The sequence below is a fragment of the Petaurus breviceps genome, unplaced genomic scaffold (assembly GCF_028583685.1).
Source record: "Petaurus breviceps papuanus isolate PSGF00001 unplaced genomic scaffold, PetGlider_PUasm1.0 108, whole genome shotgun sequence".
NCBI lineage: Eukaryota > Metazoa > Chordata > Mammalia > Diprotodontia > Petauridae > Petaurus > Petaurus breviceps.
The window spans coordinates 2,471,638-2,486,683 of NW_027185593.1; the positions used below are offsets into that span (position 1 = coordinate 2,471,638).

The window sequence follows — 15,046 nt, forward strand, 5'->3', positions numbered from 1 at the left end:
CTAGAAAGGACAATGGAGATCACCTAGTCTAGGCCCAACTGAAGCCCAGAGAGGCGAGGACCCTACCAGGGCCACACAGTAGCAGAACCTAAAGCGTCCGGCCCAATACAAGTCTCTCTGCCCCTAGACATCCCAGCTAGTCTGCACTAGCCAGGACCTACTATCACCCAAATCAGCTTTCAACTATTTACAGAAAAAAGATGATGGGATTTAGAGGCAGAAGAAAGGGGCTTCTGAGATCCAGTCCCACCCTCGACTGCCATACAGAGAAGGAGAAGGATGACACCGTGGGCCAACTCACCATTGTCCTGGATAATACGCTTGAGGTAGTCAGCCATCAGCGTCCGCAGTGCCCTCTTGTAGGGGAGCCCGAGGCGGTGAGGGAAGACCACTGATGTGTCCACTACTGTGGTGTGAATAAGCTAAAGGAAAGAGGGAAGGAAAAGGAATAAAGTTCTTGTGACTGTACATGTGCCTATATGTATATATGTATTATTCCATATTCCATGAGTCAGGTGTCAGGCTCTATTCCTGCCTTGGGGATTTAGTCCCATTCACCTGGGCCAGCCCAGTTCCAACGTGGAATCTCCCATAGGCCCTTCTGAAATAACACACCAGACAAAAAGCTCTCACCAAACCAGTTCTTAAAGGAGTTAATGTGAGGAGCCCAAGTACACAGGCCCCAGCCACCTGCAGAGGCCTGTTCTTTCTCAACTATCACGCCTCCTCAGAAACCCTCCCTCCTTAATGATGCCCACACTCCACGGAGAGCCCAAATAGCCTCCAACTGCAGCAGGGGGTGAGCTGTTTAGTAAGAGTTGAACTTTGAAAAACAGCACCACCATCACCACACACAAGCATTCCACTGTTCTTTTTCCTGAAGGGTGGTCAGTGAATTAAACCAAGATAAACTGGACCAGGTGCCAACCAGAGAGCTAACTGGGGACAAACTGTTAGCTTCTTGAAGTCACTTTCTTTAGAAGGAAGAGCATAGTTTGTCTTTTTCTGTTTGTTTACACCAAGTGAGACTTGCATGTCTTAATCCCAATGCACTGCTCTGCCCCTTTTGCTTTGGGCTAACAGCCGGCAGATTCGACATGGGAAACCATGAAGACATGGGAGAAGGGAGGTGTGCATCACTCCAAGGGAGCAGAGAATGAACTCTAGTAGGGATAGGCGGAAAAGGATAAAGGAAAAATCCAACTCCTCAAATTCTCAGGGGAGAAAGAAGCCTGAAGCCTCACCTTCAAGCAGAAGAGCCAAACCCCCATTTCTAAAGTGCTTTAGGGATCTCAGGATACTCCTGAGAGGTCCTATGAAGAGACTAAAGGATTTAGAGCTAGAGGGGGCCTTTGAGGCCCTGGGACATTAAGTAACAAAGGTTACACTGGGAAGAAGTAGCAAGACCAGGTTTTGAATGCAGCATCTTCCCTCTGCCAACTATTCAGGGCTGGCCTCATAATAAATCATTAGTGGAGGAGTGCATTATCCTCATTTTACAGAAGAGAGTTTCAGACCCAAGCTTCACTTGCCTAAGGTCAGAGTTAAGATGGCTGCAGCAGAGCTAATCAGTTATCACAGTTTCCTATTAAATCCTCCTTACAAGTTTCAAAAACACTTTTGCACATGTTGATTAGTTCAGTGCCTGGCCAACCTTCCTAATTAGCTGCCTCCTTTGTTTAGGGTAGTTCACTGGACAGTCCCAGTCTCCTCCTGAGCCCCAGGAATCCTACCATCTGCTGACTATGGGCCATTTCAAGGTGGATACCTCACAGCCACTCTCAGATCCAATGTGTCCAAAACAGAATTCTCTTTTCCCTCTACGCCCACTTGTTTTTCCAAGCTTGCCTAGTTTTGCCCAGAGTTCCCTTATCCTTCCAGTCACCCAGGTCCCTCCTCACTGCCCACAGTCAATTGCCACACCTGCTTGTCTACACTCCCACAACATCTTACCTGCCCCCCCATCTCAGCCCAGGGTCTCATCACTTCTGACCTGGACTACTCCAGTCTTCCTGATCTCCCAACCTCTCTAATCCTTCTGCCACACCGCTGCCCGAGTGAGTTTCCTAAAGCTCTGTCCTCACTATGTTATTCCCCTGCTCAACAAACTCCAATAATTCTCTATTAACTCAAGAATTAAATAGAAATTCCTCTGTTTGAATTTAAATCCTTTCAAAACCTGGTCCCAACTTCCCTTTCCAGACTTACACACACGTGTATATGCATATACACATATGCAAGGAGACAAGGGATATGAGAGTCAGGGAGAGCAGCTGTCTCTGTGTCTATATTTCTTTATCTCTATCTCCTGCTTGACAACTCCAGGTTATCTCCTGGCCCCCCAGGGCTAGGTCCTAGAGGACAACAAGACAAACGGTTAGATTCCTTAAGAACAGGATAGGGCTTCTGTTCCTGATTCAAGAGAATAGAAATCAATTTCCTTGTGGGTTTTGCAGTCTAGCTATGGTAATTTTACAATTGGGAGCTTTATGGTAACTTTACCAACCTGGTGGTAGAGTTCCAAAAGGACAATTCCTGGGCAACGTTGAGTGAAAGGAAGCCTCAACTTCCCTGAGAGTCTCCTGGCCTGGTTTCTAGCTTTGTCTCCCAAAACTGTTCCTGAGGAATTTTTAGAGAAGCCTACTACTTGAAAAGACCTAGGGACTGCCTTGCCTAAAGCAAGTATCTCTGATAGGTGGCCATCCAGACCCTGACTGAACCCTCCTGATGTGAGGACCTGACCACCTCCCAAGGCAGCCCAAGCCATCCACTGGGGATCAAAGAGCAAAAGGAATTTCTTTCTTATACTGAGCCATCTAATAATTCTTGAGCTAATCTGCTCTTCCCCTTCCCTGAGTCCTGGCTGTAGTCTGGGAAGCTACACAGAACAAGTCTGCTCCCTCAACCTATAGTGAGCGGCCCTTCAGATAGTGAAGAAGTGACTGTGCCCCCTGAGTCTTTCTGTTCTCCAGGTGAAATATCCCCCAAAGGAGAAATGCCGAATCTCTCCAAAGAGCCTCCACATGAAGGAAGGCAGCAACCTGGGTTCAACCATAGGTCTTTTCCTTTAGAAACCAATCCAGGCAACTGCAAAGGGTAGAGTACATGGGGTAGGGTGTCTACCTTGTAAGGTAGAGAGGAAGTAAGGGGCAGACTCCTACCTTGAGAGCAAATAAGTCACTTTCTAAGCTGTGTCCTATCAAGATGGTGTCTGAACTGAACATGTTCAACAGTACTGCCTGGACATCCCGAAGGGTTATACACGCATTCTGCAAGTCGTCTTCTGTCACTCCAGAAAACCTGCATAGAGAGGCAGAGGCACAGAGGTCATCAGTCCTTGAAAAGAATGGATCTCAGCAAACTTCTCATGAACCAGAGCTGGAAAGGGTTCTGAGAAGGCATCGAGATGCTACCACACGTATCCACCTTCCCCCAGCCTACAGCCCAGCCCAAGTGGACAGCTCCTTGTCCTCTCATTTCGGCAGCTCCCATTTCTATGCTAGGCCTTACAGAACCTCCTGCCTCTTAGACAACCAGTTCATATAACATTTTGTGGATGAGAGTGAGGTCTTCTTCCGACTTGCCACACTACTGTACCTGAACTTTTCCTCTGCCTTTACCACATTGCACTCTGTGTATGCATATCTGTCTACATGCCTCGCTATTCCTTTCCCCCTCTCCCCCAGAAAAATGTAAGCTTCTTGAGGATTGGGTCATGTCCTGTATTCTCTTTGTAACCCTAGCACTCAGCACAGGGCTTTGCATATAGCAGGCACTTAATACATGCTTGCTGAACCACATCATAACCCAGTCACAGCCTTGCAGAGATTTACATCCTAACCTCTATGGCACAGTCTGACAGGAATTAAGATCTCAACTGTTCCAGGAGAGTCAGTGCAAATTCAGTGAAGATGGAGAGAGAGGAGAAGGGCTAGCAAGGCAAATAAAAGTTTCACAGAGAGAAAAGGGCTAGAGTTGAACCTCTGAGGATCAACCGGTTTTTGAAATATCAAAAGGAGGATAAAAAGCATTTCAAGTCAGGGGTTCACAATGATGGGATGGGGGAATGAGCAAAATGTATGTGTTGGGAAAAATGAATTTATCTGGACCAGGAAGAAGTTTAAACAGAGGGCCTAGTGTCAGATGGCAGTGCGTCTAAGAAAGATTTATATCCCAAACAACAAAGAGGGAGTCACTTTAGATAAATGTGACAAGAATGAGATTGGCAAGGGAAAAGCCTGTACTGCCCCCAAAGAGACCTTTACCTCCCCATCAGTGACAATAGCACAGAATTCAAAAGGACAAAAACACCAACTAGCAAGAAGAGACAGAGCTGATCCTGCCAGCACAGAGCACCACTGGAACGGCAGGCAAAGCCTCACTTACCGGGTATTATAATCTACAACTTTGTTGTCTGGTTTCACAAATGTGTCATAGACAACTTTCAGGTCAGAGCTGATCACAGTTATTCTCGTTAGCTCCAGGCCTTGCTTGGTGTAACACTAAAAGGGAAGCAAACACACAGAGATGGGTTCAAATGTGGCAATTCCTTTCAATACAAGCCAGGTGTATAAACAACTTCTTGGGATCCAGGTTCTCACCAGATCTTATAACAAGAGACTCTTCAATGCAAAAGCTCAGAGAAAAAAACAGGGGTTCTGGTCAGGCAGTTGGCCTCTGTGCTGCTAAACTATCCCCAATTCCAAGAAAGATTTTTCCTCAAAGGAAAGGGAACCAATGTAGGAAATTCCCAGAATGCATCTTGAACTACTTATATTTAAAGATAAAGCAGAAACAGGCACAATTCTTCAGTGATGGATTATGCCAGCCAAAAGTTTAAAGCAGGGGCAGAAGAACCTTTTTTCTTTGGAGAGCCACTGTGACCCAAAACTGGAATGAAATGAGGGTTACACACAATTTAAAGGCAACAAATCAAGGGCTTTGTCCCAGAAGTGGAGAAATCTTAGACTCAAACAGCCAAAACTATCCTACAAAAGGAGCCAGTAAACCCTGAGGGGGAGAATATTGGTATTATGAAATCTGATCACTGTCACTGGAGATGAAGGAACATTATTTTTTATTTAATAGAAAATAATAAATTTTTAAAAATGTACTTTAATGCCAAAGTTAAGGAAGAATAGGAAGTGGTGGTGACCAGAGAAAGGAATAAGGCAGATATAGTAAGGAAAGAAATGCAGAGGGAGAGATAGCCATAGAAAAGAGAGTGAAAGACAAGGCAAGAGAGGAGAGAGGTAGAATAAGAAATAGAAAAGGCCTCCTGAAAGACTTTAAAAGTTCTGACGTCAATAGTAATAAATTTGGGGCTACGTAGTATCACCCCAAATCATCTTAATTTTAAATACCGATTAACTGCTGTTCACTGCTCCTTGACTTTTCTTTACCCTGAAACATTCAGGTGCTTCGTGGCAACTTACTAGAAAGAAACTTAAACCCTGAACCCCAGGTAGTAACCAGTCCTCCTCGTATCACCCCCAGGGCTGCTGAGGGCCAGAGTCCAGTAGCCCTGTTTGAAGGACGCGGTTGGTCCTTGGTATAGCGGGGGAAGTACAAGACAAGATAAGGCTAGGTGAGGTGACACTAGCTTCACCAAGGAGACATGGGCAAAACACAGCGCCAAGAGCTGTGATATAAGGAAACACCAGCCACACACCCAAGGCCTTACCATCTCACAGTCAAGGGCATATATTCCTGGATACCCATCTGTAGAGGGAAGTTTTTCAAAGGTTTTCACGAACCCTTCAAGGTTGTCTTTGCGGCCATCTTGTACATGTTGCTATAAGGGAGACAGATAGAGAGGCACTAAGGTGGAGACCTTTCTTCTGGAAAAGGCTGTTAAAAGTCATTGGTCTGCAAATAAGTAAAACAGCCTGGGGGCAACTAGGTGGTGTAGTGAATAGAGCACCTGAGTTCAAATCCAGCCTCAGACACTTAACATTTACTAGCCATGTGACCTTGGGCAAGTCACTAAACCCCAATTGCCCTGCCTTCCCCCCTCCAAAAAAGTTAAAAAAAAAAAAAAAGCAAAACAGTCTGACATTAGCTGGGGCATCCCCAGGGCCCAGTGAGGGAGCTGGAGCAGATGAATGGTCTCTTAAGGCCCTGCTAGTTCTGACATTCAGAGTTCTACACTCTAAAACATCCGGGTCAAACTCAAGTAGAAATGGGGCCACCAAAACACATACGGACCCCTGAGGCTACATATTGACTTAGACAACCACATAGTAACATTACCTGTGTTTTCTGTAGTTTTATTTATTTTGTTAAATATTTCCCAAGGATATTTTAATCTGGTTTAGGGAGTATGGTGGGCTTCATGTTTGACACCTCTGCCCTAAGGTACCTCCAAGTAAAGGCAGAACCTCACATCTTTAAGTGACTTAAGGTTTAACAAAGCACTTTCTCACCAAAACCCTGCAAGGTAGATGGTGCAAGTAATATTATCTCCCAATTTTACAAACTTAGAAAAGGAAGCTCAGGAAGGTTAACATGCCTAGAGTCACACTTCTGGTCAGATTAGAGGCAAGATGCAGACCCCCTTATCTCCTAATCCTAAAATCTGATGCACAGAATTCAAGCTTTGCAACTGTAGGCTCCAAGGGCCCTCCTAGTTCTGATATTTGTATAGTGTGTTATGAGTATTCAGTGAGAATTCAGGCATAGTGCCTGGCATATACTATGCATATGTGGACTTGTATAAATACATGCACCACTCCTCCCATACCCCTCACCTTTCACCATACGTGGAATATTTCTGCCTCTCACCTCACAGAATTCCTCATCTCCTTTAGGATTCAGCTCAAGAAGCACCTTCTATCTAAAGCCCTCACTCTTCACACCTGTCCTCCCTCCCTAAACGACTCTGTATTTGCCTGGTATGTGTTCTGTGTACACTGATATGGAGGCAGGCAGCGTGGCGGCCTCTTCATCAGGCAGCGCCTGGGGCGGCTCTCTCAACTTTAAGCTGCAGACTTGCTTTAGCAGAGTAAGTTTCTCACTAGGAGCTCCCTCCAAGGAAAATCTCTGAAGCAGACTCAATCCCTATACAGATGTGACTGCACGCTGGTGAAGACAGGGCCTAACTACTTTTGTCTGTGTACTCTCCGCTCCTGGCATGACAGGCCCTTCATAAAGGTATGTGGACTGAGTGATTTACATGCCACCACACCACCTAAGGATGACCATTTTAGTCCAGTAAGTGAAGCAGCTCAACAGCCTGGCTGGTGCATTGAGCAGATGTGGAAACCTGGTCCTTGGATGCCTGCCTGAGACTGGCCCAAAGAATTCAGGGAACATGAGAAGCCCATGCTGGGCATGGCTCAATGTCTTTTTTACCTATAATACTTTCTAAAGGATGACTGAATAAAGGGAATACTTGCTGGTGGTCAACGATATGATCTGTGTGAACTCTTATTCTCACAACCAAAACAATGCTGTCTGTGGATGTGGTAGAAATGCTTGGATGAGGTGGGGAAGGGTGTATCTTTTGTAAAGCCCCCTCATCCCCTCCCAAAAGTTTCAGCTATGGGGTCACAGTAGAGCTGGTAAGGGGCTTAGAGACCATCTAGTGAAAGCCTTTCACTTTATATATGAGGAAATGCCCAGAGGGGTTAAGTGATTTGGTGAGGGTCACACAGATGATAAGTAGAGGAAAGCTGTATTTGAATTCAGTTCTTCCTGACTCTAAGTCCAATACCAGGACCACCTAGCTGATCCTGCAGCCATAGATAAACCAAGGCAGTCTCTCATCCATGTACAATTCAAGTACAGACTGGGATCTACTCTACTTCCAAGATTAGATCATACTGGGCATATTCAGGGGAGAATAGCCAATGCTTTCCTCTAAGCCCCAGCCCCACAGATCATCATGCAGGGACTGGGACTAGAAACAGGCAAGTTAGGCAGCTGCTGAGCACACAACATGGGACATTTTTATATGGGAGATTTTTTTTTAAAGAACTATGAATAGCTTTAATACCAAAAATTCAGTCTCTGCAGGACCCAGAGGTCTATTTTGTGATATTATCTAGGAAAACAATAATTCTACTCTCCTCTGCCCTGGTCAGATCCCATCTGGAATATTCTGCTCTGAAAATACATTTTAGATAGAAATCAACAAACTGGAAATATTCAGGAGAATATGACCAGGAAGGGGTGGGGGCTGGAGGTCATCCCAACTGAAGATGAGCTTAAGAAATCAGGGAGATGGAGAAGCAGCCTTGAAAATGAACAATTAGAGCTACCCCAAAATGGAATAGGCTGTCTCTCAGTCTAGTGTTCTCTAGACTTGGGCAGGAGGAAGACTAACAGCCTAGAGACTGACCACAGGGCACTGCAGTGGGAAGCAAAGTGGCGGCAAATGGGTCTTATGAAGAATGAACCCACCAAAACCATGAAATGAAAAATCTATATGCACTGAAGGACAAATGGAGATCTATTCTCAAAGCCTAGAAGCAATTCCCTGTCTAGTTGAGCTCAAGTCTCTACAATCTGCCTGCTCCTCCCCATGTGTCTCCCATCCCTCCTCCAGCAATTATGGATTTTTCAACCACCTAGATCTGTCCAGGGACCATGGAAGGAGTCCTCCTGAAGAGCTCCAGCAGAACAAGGCTGTGCGGTTGTTCATCTGCTCTAGAGGCAAGGAACTACCCACCATGAAGGGTCTGTACAAAGATGGGGGGGGGGGGCGCCCACGTGTACAGTCTCTATAGAAGGATGGCCTGAGACTCCAAAAGGCCTCTGTGAAATAATGTAAGTCCCAGCCTCTGGTGCCTAGTAATGCCCGGTGGGAGGAGCACAAAAATGCCATCCAGAGTCTGCTCTGGCTTCTGTTTATGCTGTTCTTCCCCACCGTGCCAAGCTTTCTCCTATAAAAGGCTGTGCTACCAATCATAAGGAACTTATGTTTGCAATCACACCGGATCCCCCTGTTGTGCCCTGATTCTTCACAGCAAAGAATAATACAAAACACAAGTTTGGGAATCTCCATATCCTATCCATCCTTCAAGGAATAACTTGGGTCCCACATCCTTTAGGGATTCCCTGGTCTCCTTGAGGTCATCCCACCATTCCTATGGCCTTTCTCCTCTGCGGTATGCAGCTTGGCCCTTGTTAGTGGTCATTCTCTCATCATCTCTGGTGCATCTCATACAACATACGACATTCATGTCCACCCCACCTCCCCAGCTAGATTGCTGGTGGGCCCACCCCCCTCATTCCACAAAAGTGAAAGGAAGGTCCTGAAAGGAGACATGGTTTGTGATTTGGTCACAGGAGTGGTTGGCAGAGATAGAACCCAGGTCCCTGACTTCACGGTGCCAATCTCATCGCTGCAGCCTGCACATGTTACTCCTTCCCACAGCCATCTCCCATGTAAAACAATCAGAGTCAGGCAGCCTGGGCTTTAATCGCAACTCTTCCACTTACTATCCATCTTAAGTAAGTCCTTTCTTCTCTTAGACCCTATTTTCTCCTCTTTTAAGATGGGGAGTTTGGATTAAGAGATCTCCCACATCCTAATTCAGTTGTATTGCTTTGTGATGTCTCTGAAGCAAATCCTGTGGATTTCATTTGTCCACTAGCAAAGTAACCACCAATAATGTGGACCCCAGTACAAGGGCTGACTGGCCAGCCACAACACCAACCCTGACACCCTGGCTCCATGGTAGGCATTCTCCCTGGTTCTGAGTTAAAGCACCACTACAAAATATCCTGCAAAACTACATTGAGTTTGTCAATGGACAAAAGTGGAGGGTGAATACCATACAGGGATCACTGGAGTCTTATGCTGTGAAAAAAAGTCTGGCTCCCAAAGCAGCTAGGGCACTGAGTAATAATTATTATTAACAATAATCTTCCTTTAATTATATATCAATTTTATAATATTATTAATTAATGACATAATTATAGAACAATAATTATCCTGTCAGTGTCCCAGCTGGCATATGAACCAGCACAAAACAAGGAAGAAACCCATAATCTGTTCTGACAACTGAGAAACCACACAAAAACAAGGGACAGGAAACTTAAAACACCTTGCGTTCTGCCCTGAGGGTGCTTTAGAGAAAAGGAAGTAAATTTCATCCACAGCAGGATGAGTAAAACACCCCTCTCTGTTCACTTCACACCACAGACCTCCATCAAGAGGCCATTTCAGAAACCCTTCCTAAGGGCCCATAACTAACAGGGGAAAGAGACTTAGACTAGAAATCTGGTTCTACCACACTCTCATCTGTGACCTGGGCAATTGGCTAGCCTCTGCTTGTTGGGTCTATTTCCCAACTATAAAATGTGAGTAGTTAAATGAAATGTTCTCTAAGGCTCCTATAGTTTGAAGATTCTAACATACTATGATCAATGCTCTCTGGTCTTGGGTCTCAAGGCAAATGGGTCTCGTGAGAACTGGAACCACCAAAACCACAAAATGAAAAACTGACATGCACTGAAGGATGGCTCTTAGAGCTAGGACACAATGCTAGCACCAGTTCAGTTCAAGTCACTAAAAATCAGCTTCTTCCCAGCTGTCCCCAACCCCTTTCCAGCCATGATGGATTCTTCTGGCACTTAGATCTGGGCTCTTCCAGGGACTATAGAAGAAGTGCTCCTGAAGAGCTACACCAGGACAGGGCTCGTAATCAGAATGTTGCCAAGGGCTGGCCAGGCTCCTCTCTGCCCTCTGCTGCCAACAGCTGGGAACAGTCTGACAAACTTCTATAATTACCACTAGGGTTGGTGCAGTGGAAGGGTCGGGAGTGAGGGAGGACAACAGGGCATCTAACAGAGGCTAGGCTGCTATTACTGCATGACCTTAGGCAAGCTTTTTTCTACACTCCCTAATGAGAGAATGAGGGGATCAGACTGGATTCTCTTGTAAATGATCTTCTAGCTCTTACATCCCATGTTCCCTCTAAGAGTAGATGATTCCAAGGAAATTACACTCTGAGAGCAGAGGGGGTAGTCTACTGTTAAGGAGGTTCAAATGCCCAAGGCCCCCGTGGCTCTCTCTTCTTTCTAAAAAGATCGACACTGGAATTTCTCAAGCTGATGCGCTCATTTCTAATGGGCTTTGGTTGGCTACCAGGTTTTTTCTAAATGGATGGCAGGACTCTCTAAAGATTAGGAAGCAGTACCATCCAATGACTCTTCCAAGAGGCCCCAATACACAAGAATTTCAAGGACATTTTTTACCTTATCCATACACGCTCACATCTCAGACTAACACTCATAGCACACCGATTTTATTCCTATTTTTAAAAGGGGGAAAACTAGAGCACAGCACTAGTGAACAATCTGAACACTGCCATGCCACAAGCTAGTGGAAGAGCCAGGTCTAGAACCCAGGTCTTCTGACTCTCAGTACAGATTTCTTTCTTCTTATGAAGCTAAGATAATGAGTTAAGACTTCCGTAGGTTCCCAACCTTTCAAGGGAGACACTATCATTGAGACATTAATAATGTTATTATTTAACTCAATATTCTGGGTTTTCCCAAGAATCAAAGTCAAGCTCTCTGGCTTGCCTTCTCTGTAAAATGTTCTTCTCTAGAAAATGACAGGAGCAGAAAAACTGTGTTTTGGAGCTGGAAGGGGCCACTGACAGCATCTCACCCTAACAGTATCTAAAACAGATTTCCCCTTGACAATTTTCAAAGTAAAGAAAACCCACCCTCCACCACGGCAGTTCCTTTCACCTTGCTACAGCACTTATGATCCTGAAGTTTTTTTCTGAGATCTGAAATCTGCCCCCCAGTTCCCCAGGCTGTCCTCTGAAGTCAAGTAGGACAAGTCTTCTTTTAACTAAGAGCTCTTTTGTTCTGGCCCACTCCAAAGTTGTGATCCTGGCCCTACTCCCTAGGGTTGGTCTCAAGATCCCTCCTACCTCTGACATTTTGTGTTCTGAGCTTCCCCTCAGTTCTAAAATCCTAAGATCTATAATTTTTTAGACAATCAGGGCTGGTAATGCCTGACAGGAAGGGAAGAACCCCAAACCCAGGAGAGCACTTACCTTAGCAACCTGACATCCAACAGAACCAACAGCTCCTGAACAGCAACTATACTGGGTTTCCCATCCACCAGCCACTGAAACAGTCAAGGGGAAAGAGAGCAAGGAAAGGTGGTCAGGTAAGAAGGCCTTCCCAAGGGGAGCAGTAGCTGGTAGTCAGGGGTATGACAAGGAGGAGGAGAGCAGGTGAGATCCCAGGCCTCCAAGTGCTGCGGTACTCTAGAGCCCTACTGCATGGCAGGCAGCTTTAGCAGAGAAGGCTGCTAATCACACCCACTGTGGTGCTATAGGGAGATGTCCCTTTGGCTCACAGCAAGGCACTGTGGGTCAAGGGAACCTCACTAAATTGATGGGCTGCCAGAGTTTAGAGCCAATTAGAAGGACTGATTTAATTAAAGCAGAGCCAACGGTGATGTCTTTGCAGATTAATGTTTTCATCTGTTGGGTGATCATCACTGCCGTTACACACTATGAATCAAGCTGAGCTTCAGAAGACAAGGAGCAGGGCTTGAGGACAGTTTCTCATAGACTATTGTTACCATTCTTAAATTGAGCAGGAGACAAGTCTACCCTGGGAGGCTCATGGTATGCTAGGACCAGAAGCAGCCCAACCTCTTCATCTTCTTGGTTGAAGATACTAAAGCTCAGAAAGGAGAAGGGATTTACCCAAAGTCACATTTCATGTTAAGTGGCACATCTGGGAATGGAACCCAGTCCCATGACTTCTAGTTGAATGGGATTTCTATTATATTTAAGAAGCTCAGCAGAGGATGCAAATAACATTTGAGTCAAAAGTACCATTTCTGCCAACCCCTATCAAAAAGATGGGCAAACTTGACTCTGCCTGGCACCTATCACTGGCAAGAGTGGGTACTTTGGGGAAATCTTGCCTTGCTCTAAGTACAGCTACGGGCACCAGCACACAGACTCATCTTTGGCCTTTAAAAACAAATGGCTTGGGGCAGCTAGGTGGCGCAGTGAGTAAGAGCACCAGTCCCAGAGTTGGGAGGACCCGGGATCAGTTCTGGCCTCAGATACTTAACACCCACACAAAAAAAACTGGTCGTGTAACCTTGGGCAAGTTACTTAACCCCAATTGCTTAAAAAAACAAACAAAAAAACCCAAATGGCTTCTTCAAACAATTTGTCTAAGGAGAGACTCCAGTTTCAAGGCACTTACCCCCCTGACTCAGCAACATCACAGACCAGTTGCAATTCTGTTCCTTAGGAAAGACCCTCTCTGGGTCTCAGTTTGTTCCGCCACAAAATGAGGGGGTTATACTAGATCAGGGGTGTTCCCCTAAACTGTACATAAAGATGTCTGTGGGCCACATATTGACTTGGTTTTAAAATGGAATGTTATCTATGTACTATATTTTTATTTATCTTGTTAGATATTTCCCATTAACACTTTAATTTGATTCAGATTAAAGGTTCAAACTTGGGAACCCTTCAGGCCCATTTCTGACACCTCTTTCCAAGGTCTTTGAATTCTAGAGCCTAGGAGCCCAACCATTTCTCTGTGGTTTGGGATGATGTGGCACCACCTTGTGGATGCTTTGTAGACTTGCAGCTCCATATCCATGTCACCTGTAAAAGGCAGTCCTATTATAAGTTTTTTTGTGCAAGGAAGTCTGTTTTTTCTTGGGGAGTGGCAGAGGCGTCCAATTATAAAGGAAGGAAAATCTCAAAACTATGGTTATGCTTTCTACTCTCTGACCCATTCCCTTAACTCCAATCCACCATCAGGAGCCAAGAACCCACCTCTTTGTCGACGCAGCCTCCCCCAATGATGGCAGCACTCCTCCTTCCGGATACAATTGCCGGTGGGCGAGACTAGGTACTCAGTGCCACAACGACAGCAAATTCGGCAGGATGCTGGAAAGAGAGAGAGATGGGATGGGTGAAGAAAAGAGGACCCTGGGGCAAGTCCTCATACCAATCAAACCACTTCCCCACCATGGCATAAGGAAGAGAGGGTCAAAGAGTCCCAAGTGATCCTTTCCAAAGTGGGCTAAGGGAATTTCTAGGGACAGGGGGTGGAGGACACCAAAGACATAAAGAAAAAAGAAATAAAGTTACAGAAGACCAATATATTTTGAATTGGATGAAGCTCCTACAGAGATTTAATTAATGAGGAGTACAAATAAGGACTAGACATGTCAAAAGCTAAAAGGGAAAAGAAAAAATCGTCAAAGAAAGGTATATTCATGTCATGCTCTTTCTGTACCAATCTGACACTAGGAAGTGCATGGTGTGGTGGGATGTTGGAGGTGAGTAGATTTTCAACATGTGCCCCAAGACCTAGAGCACTTGAAGGGATGAATATATAGTGGTTATACTCTAAAGTAATACCATTGCACTCCCAAAGCTGGCTCAGAATATCTAAGAAAACTGATCTCCCTCCACAACCCCTTCCCCACCTGTTGCTTCTCTCCTGGATTATAACAGTTTATCTTGTCTGAACAGTTTTCCCCTCCAGTCAATATGGTGAAAGTGGCACCAGACTCCACACTAAGGGTGCAAAATCCCAGGCACTAGTGCAACCCTGAAAGCACTGGGGACCCTTTTCAAGTGAGCTTGTAATGGAGTGAGAGAGTGGGGTCACCTATGAGTACTACATTTATCAAGCTTATAGGATCACTAAACTCACCACTCAATTATCCAAATGAGGACTCTCTACATAGATCACATAGGGGATTGTAAGCCTCAGAAGACTTAAACAGCCACAATAATTAGGAGGAGATCCATGGTCCTGAAAGAAACAAGGCCACTGAGTAGGTAGGGCCTTAAAGGCAAATTGAAACAGGGTCCTACAGGAAGTATCACTTCTATTGCCTGGTACCATTAATAGGATGGGCGATCATTTTTTCAAACTACTTTCTAGACTCTGTAAATCTAGTCTAAAACCCTGATTCAGAAACATGAACCAAAGTCTGCAGTACTCAGAGAAGGTTTCATGGGGGAGGTAGAAAAAGGCTTCCACAGGCAGAGAAGAACAGGGGACAGGAGGAGCAAAAGACCAGAGG

At 45.3% G+C, this 15,046-nt stretch overlaps 1 protein-coding gene across 2 annotated transcripts in view; it reads right to left on the minus strand.

The window, feature by feature from the left end:
* Positions 1-15,046, minus strand: part of REXO1 (RNA exonuclease 1 homolog) — a 120,946-nt gene that overhangs the window by 4,411 nt on the left and 101,489 nt on the right. For both annotated transcript variants that reach the window (XR_011165082.1, XM_069071157.1), the window contains exons 10-15: positions 13,782-13,895; positions 12,021-12,094; positions 5,684-5,794; positions 4,387-4,502; positions 3,162-3,300; positions 302-422 (exon numbers count right to left, since the gene is read on the minus strand). Coding sequence is in view for 1 of the 2 variants with exons in the window: in XM_069071157.1 (XP_068927258.1) it covers positions 302-422; positions 3,162-3,300; positions 4,387-4,502; positions 5,684-5,794; positions 12,021-12,094; positions 13,782-13,895 (675 nt within the window). In the remaining variant the exon portion in view is untranslated. The remainder of the gene's footprint in view (positions 1-301; positions 423-3,161; positions 3,301-4,386; positions 4,503-5,683; positions 5,795-12,020; positions 12,095-13,781; positions 13,896-15,046) is intronic.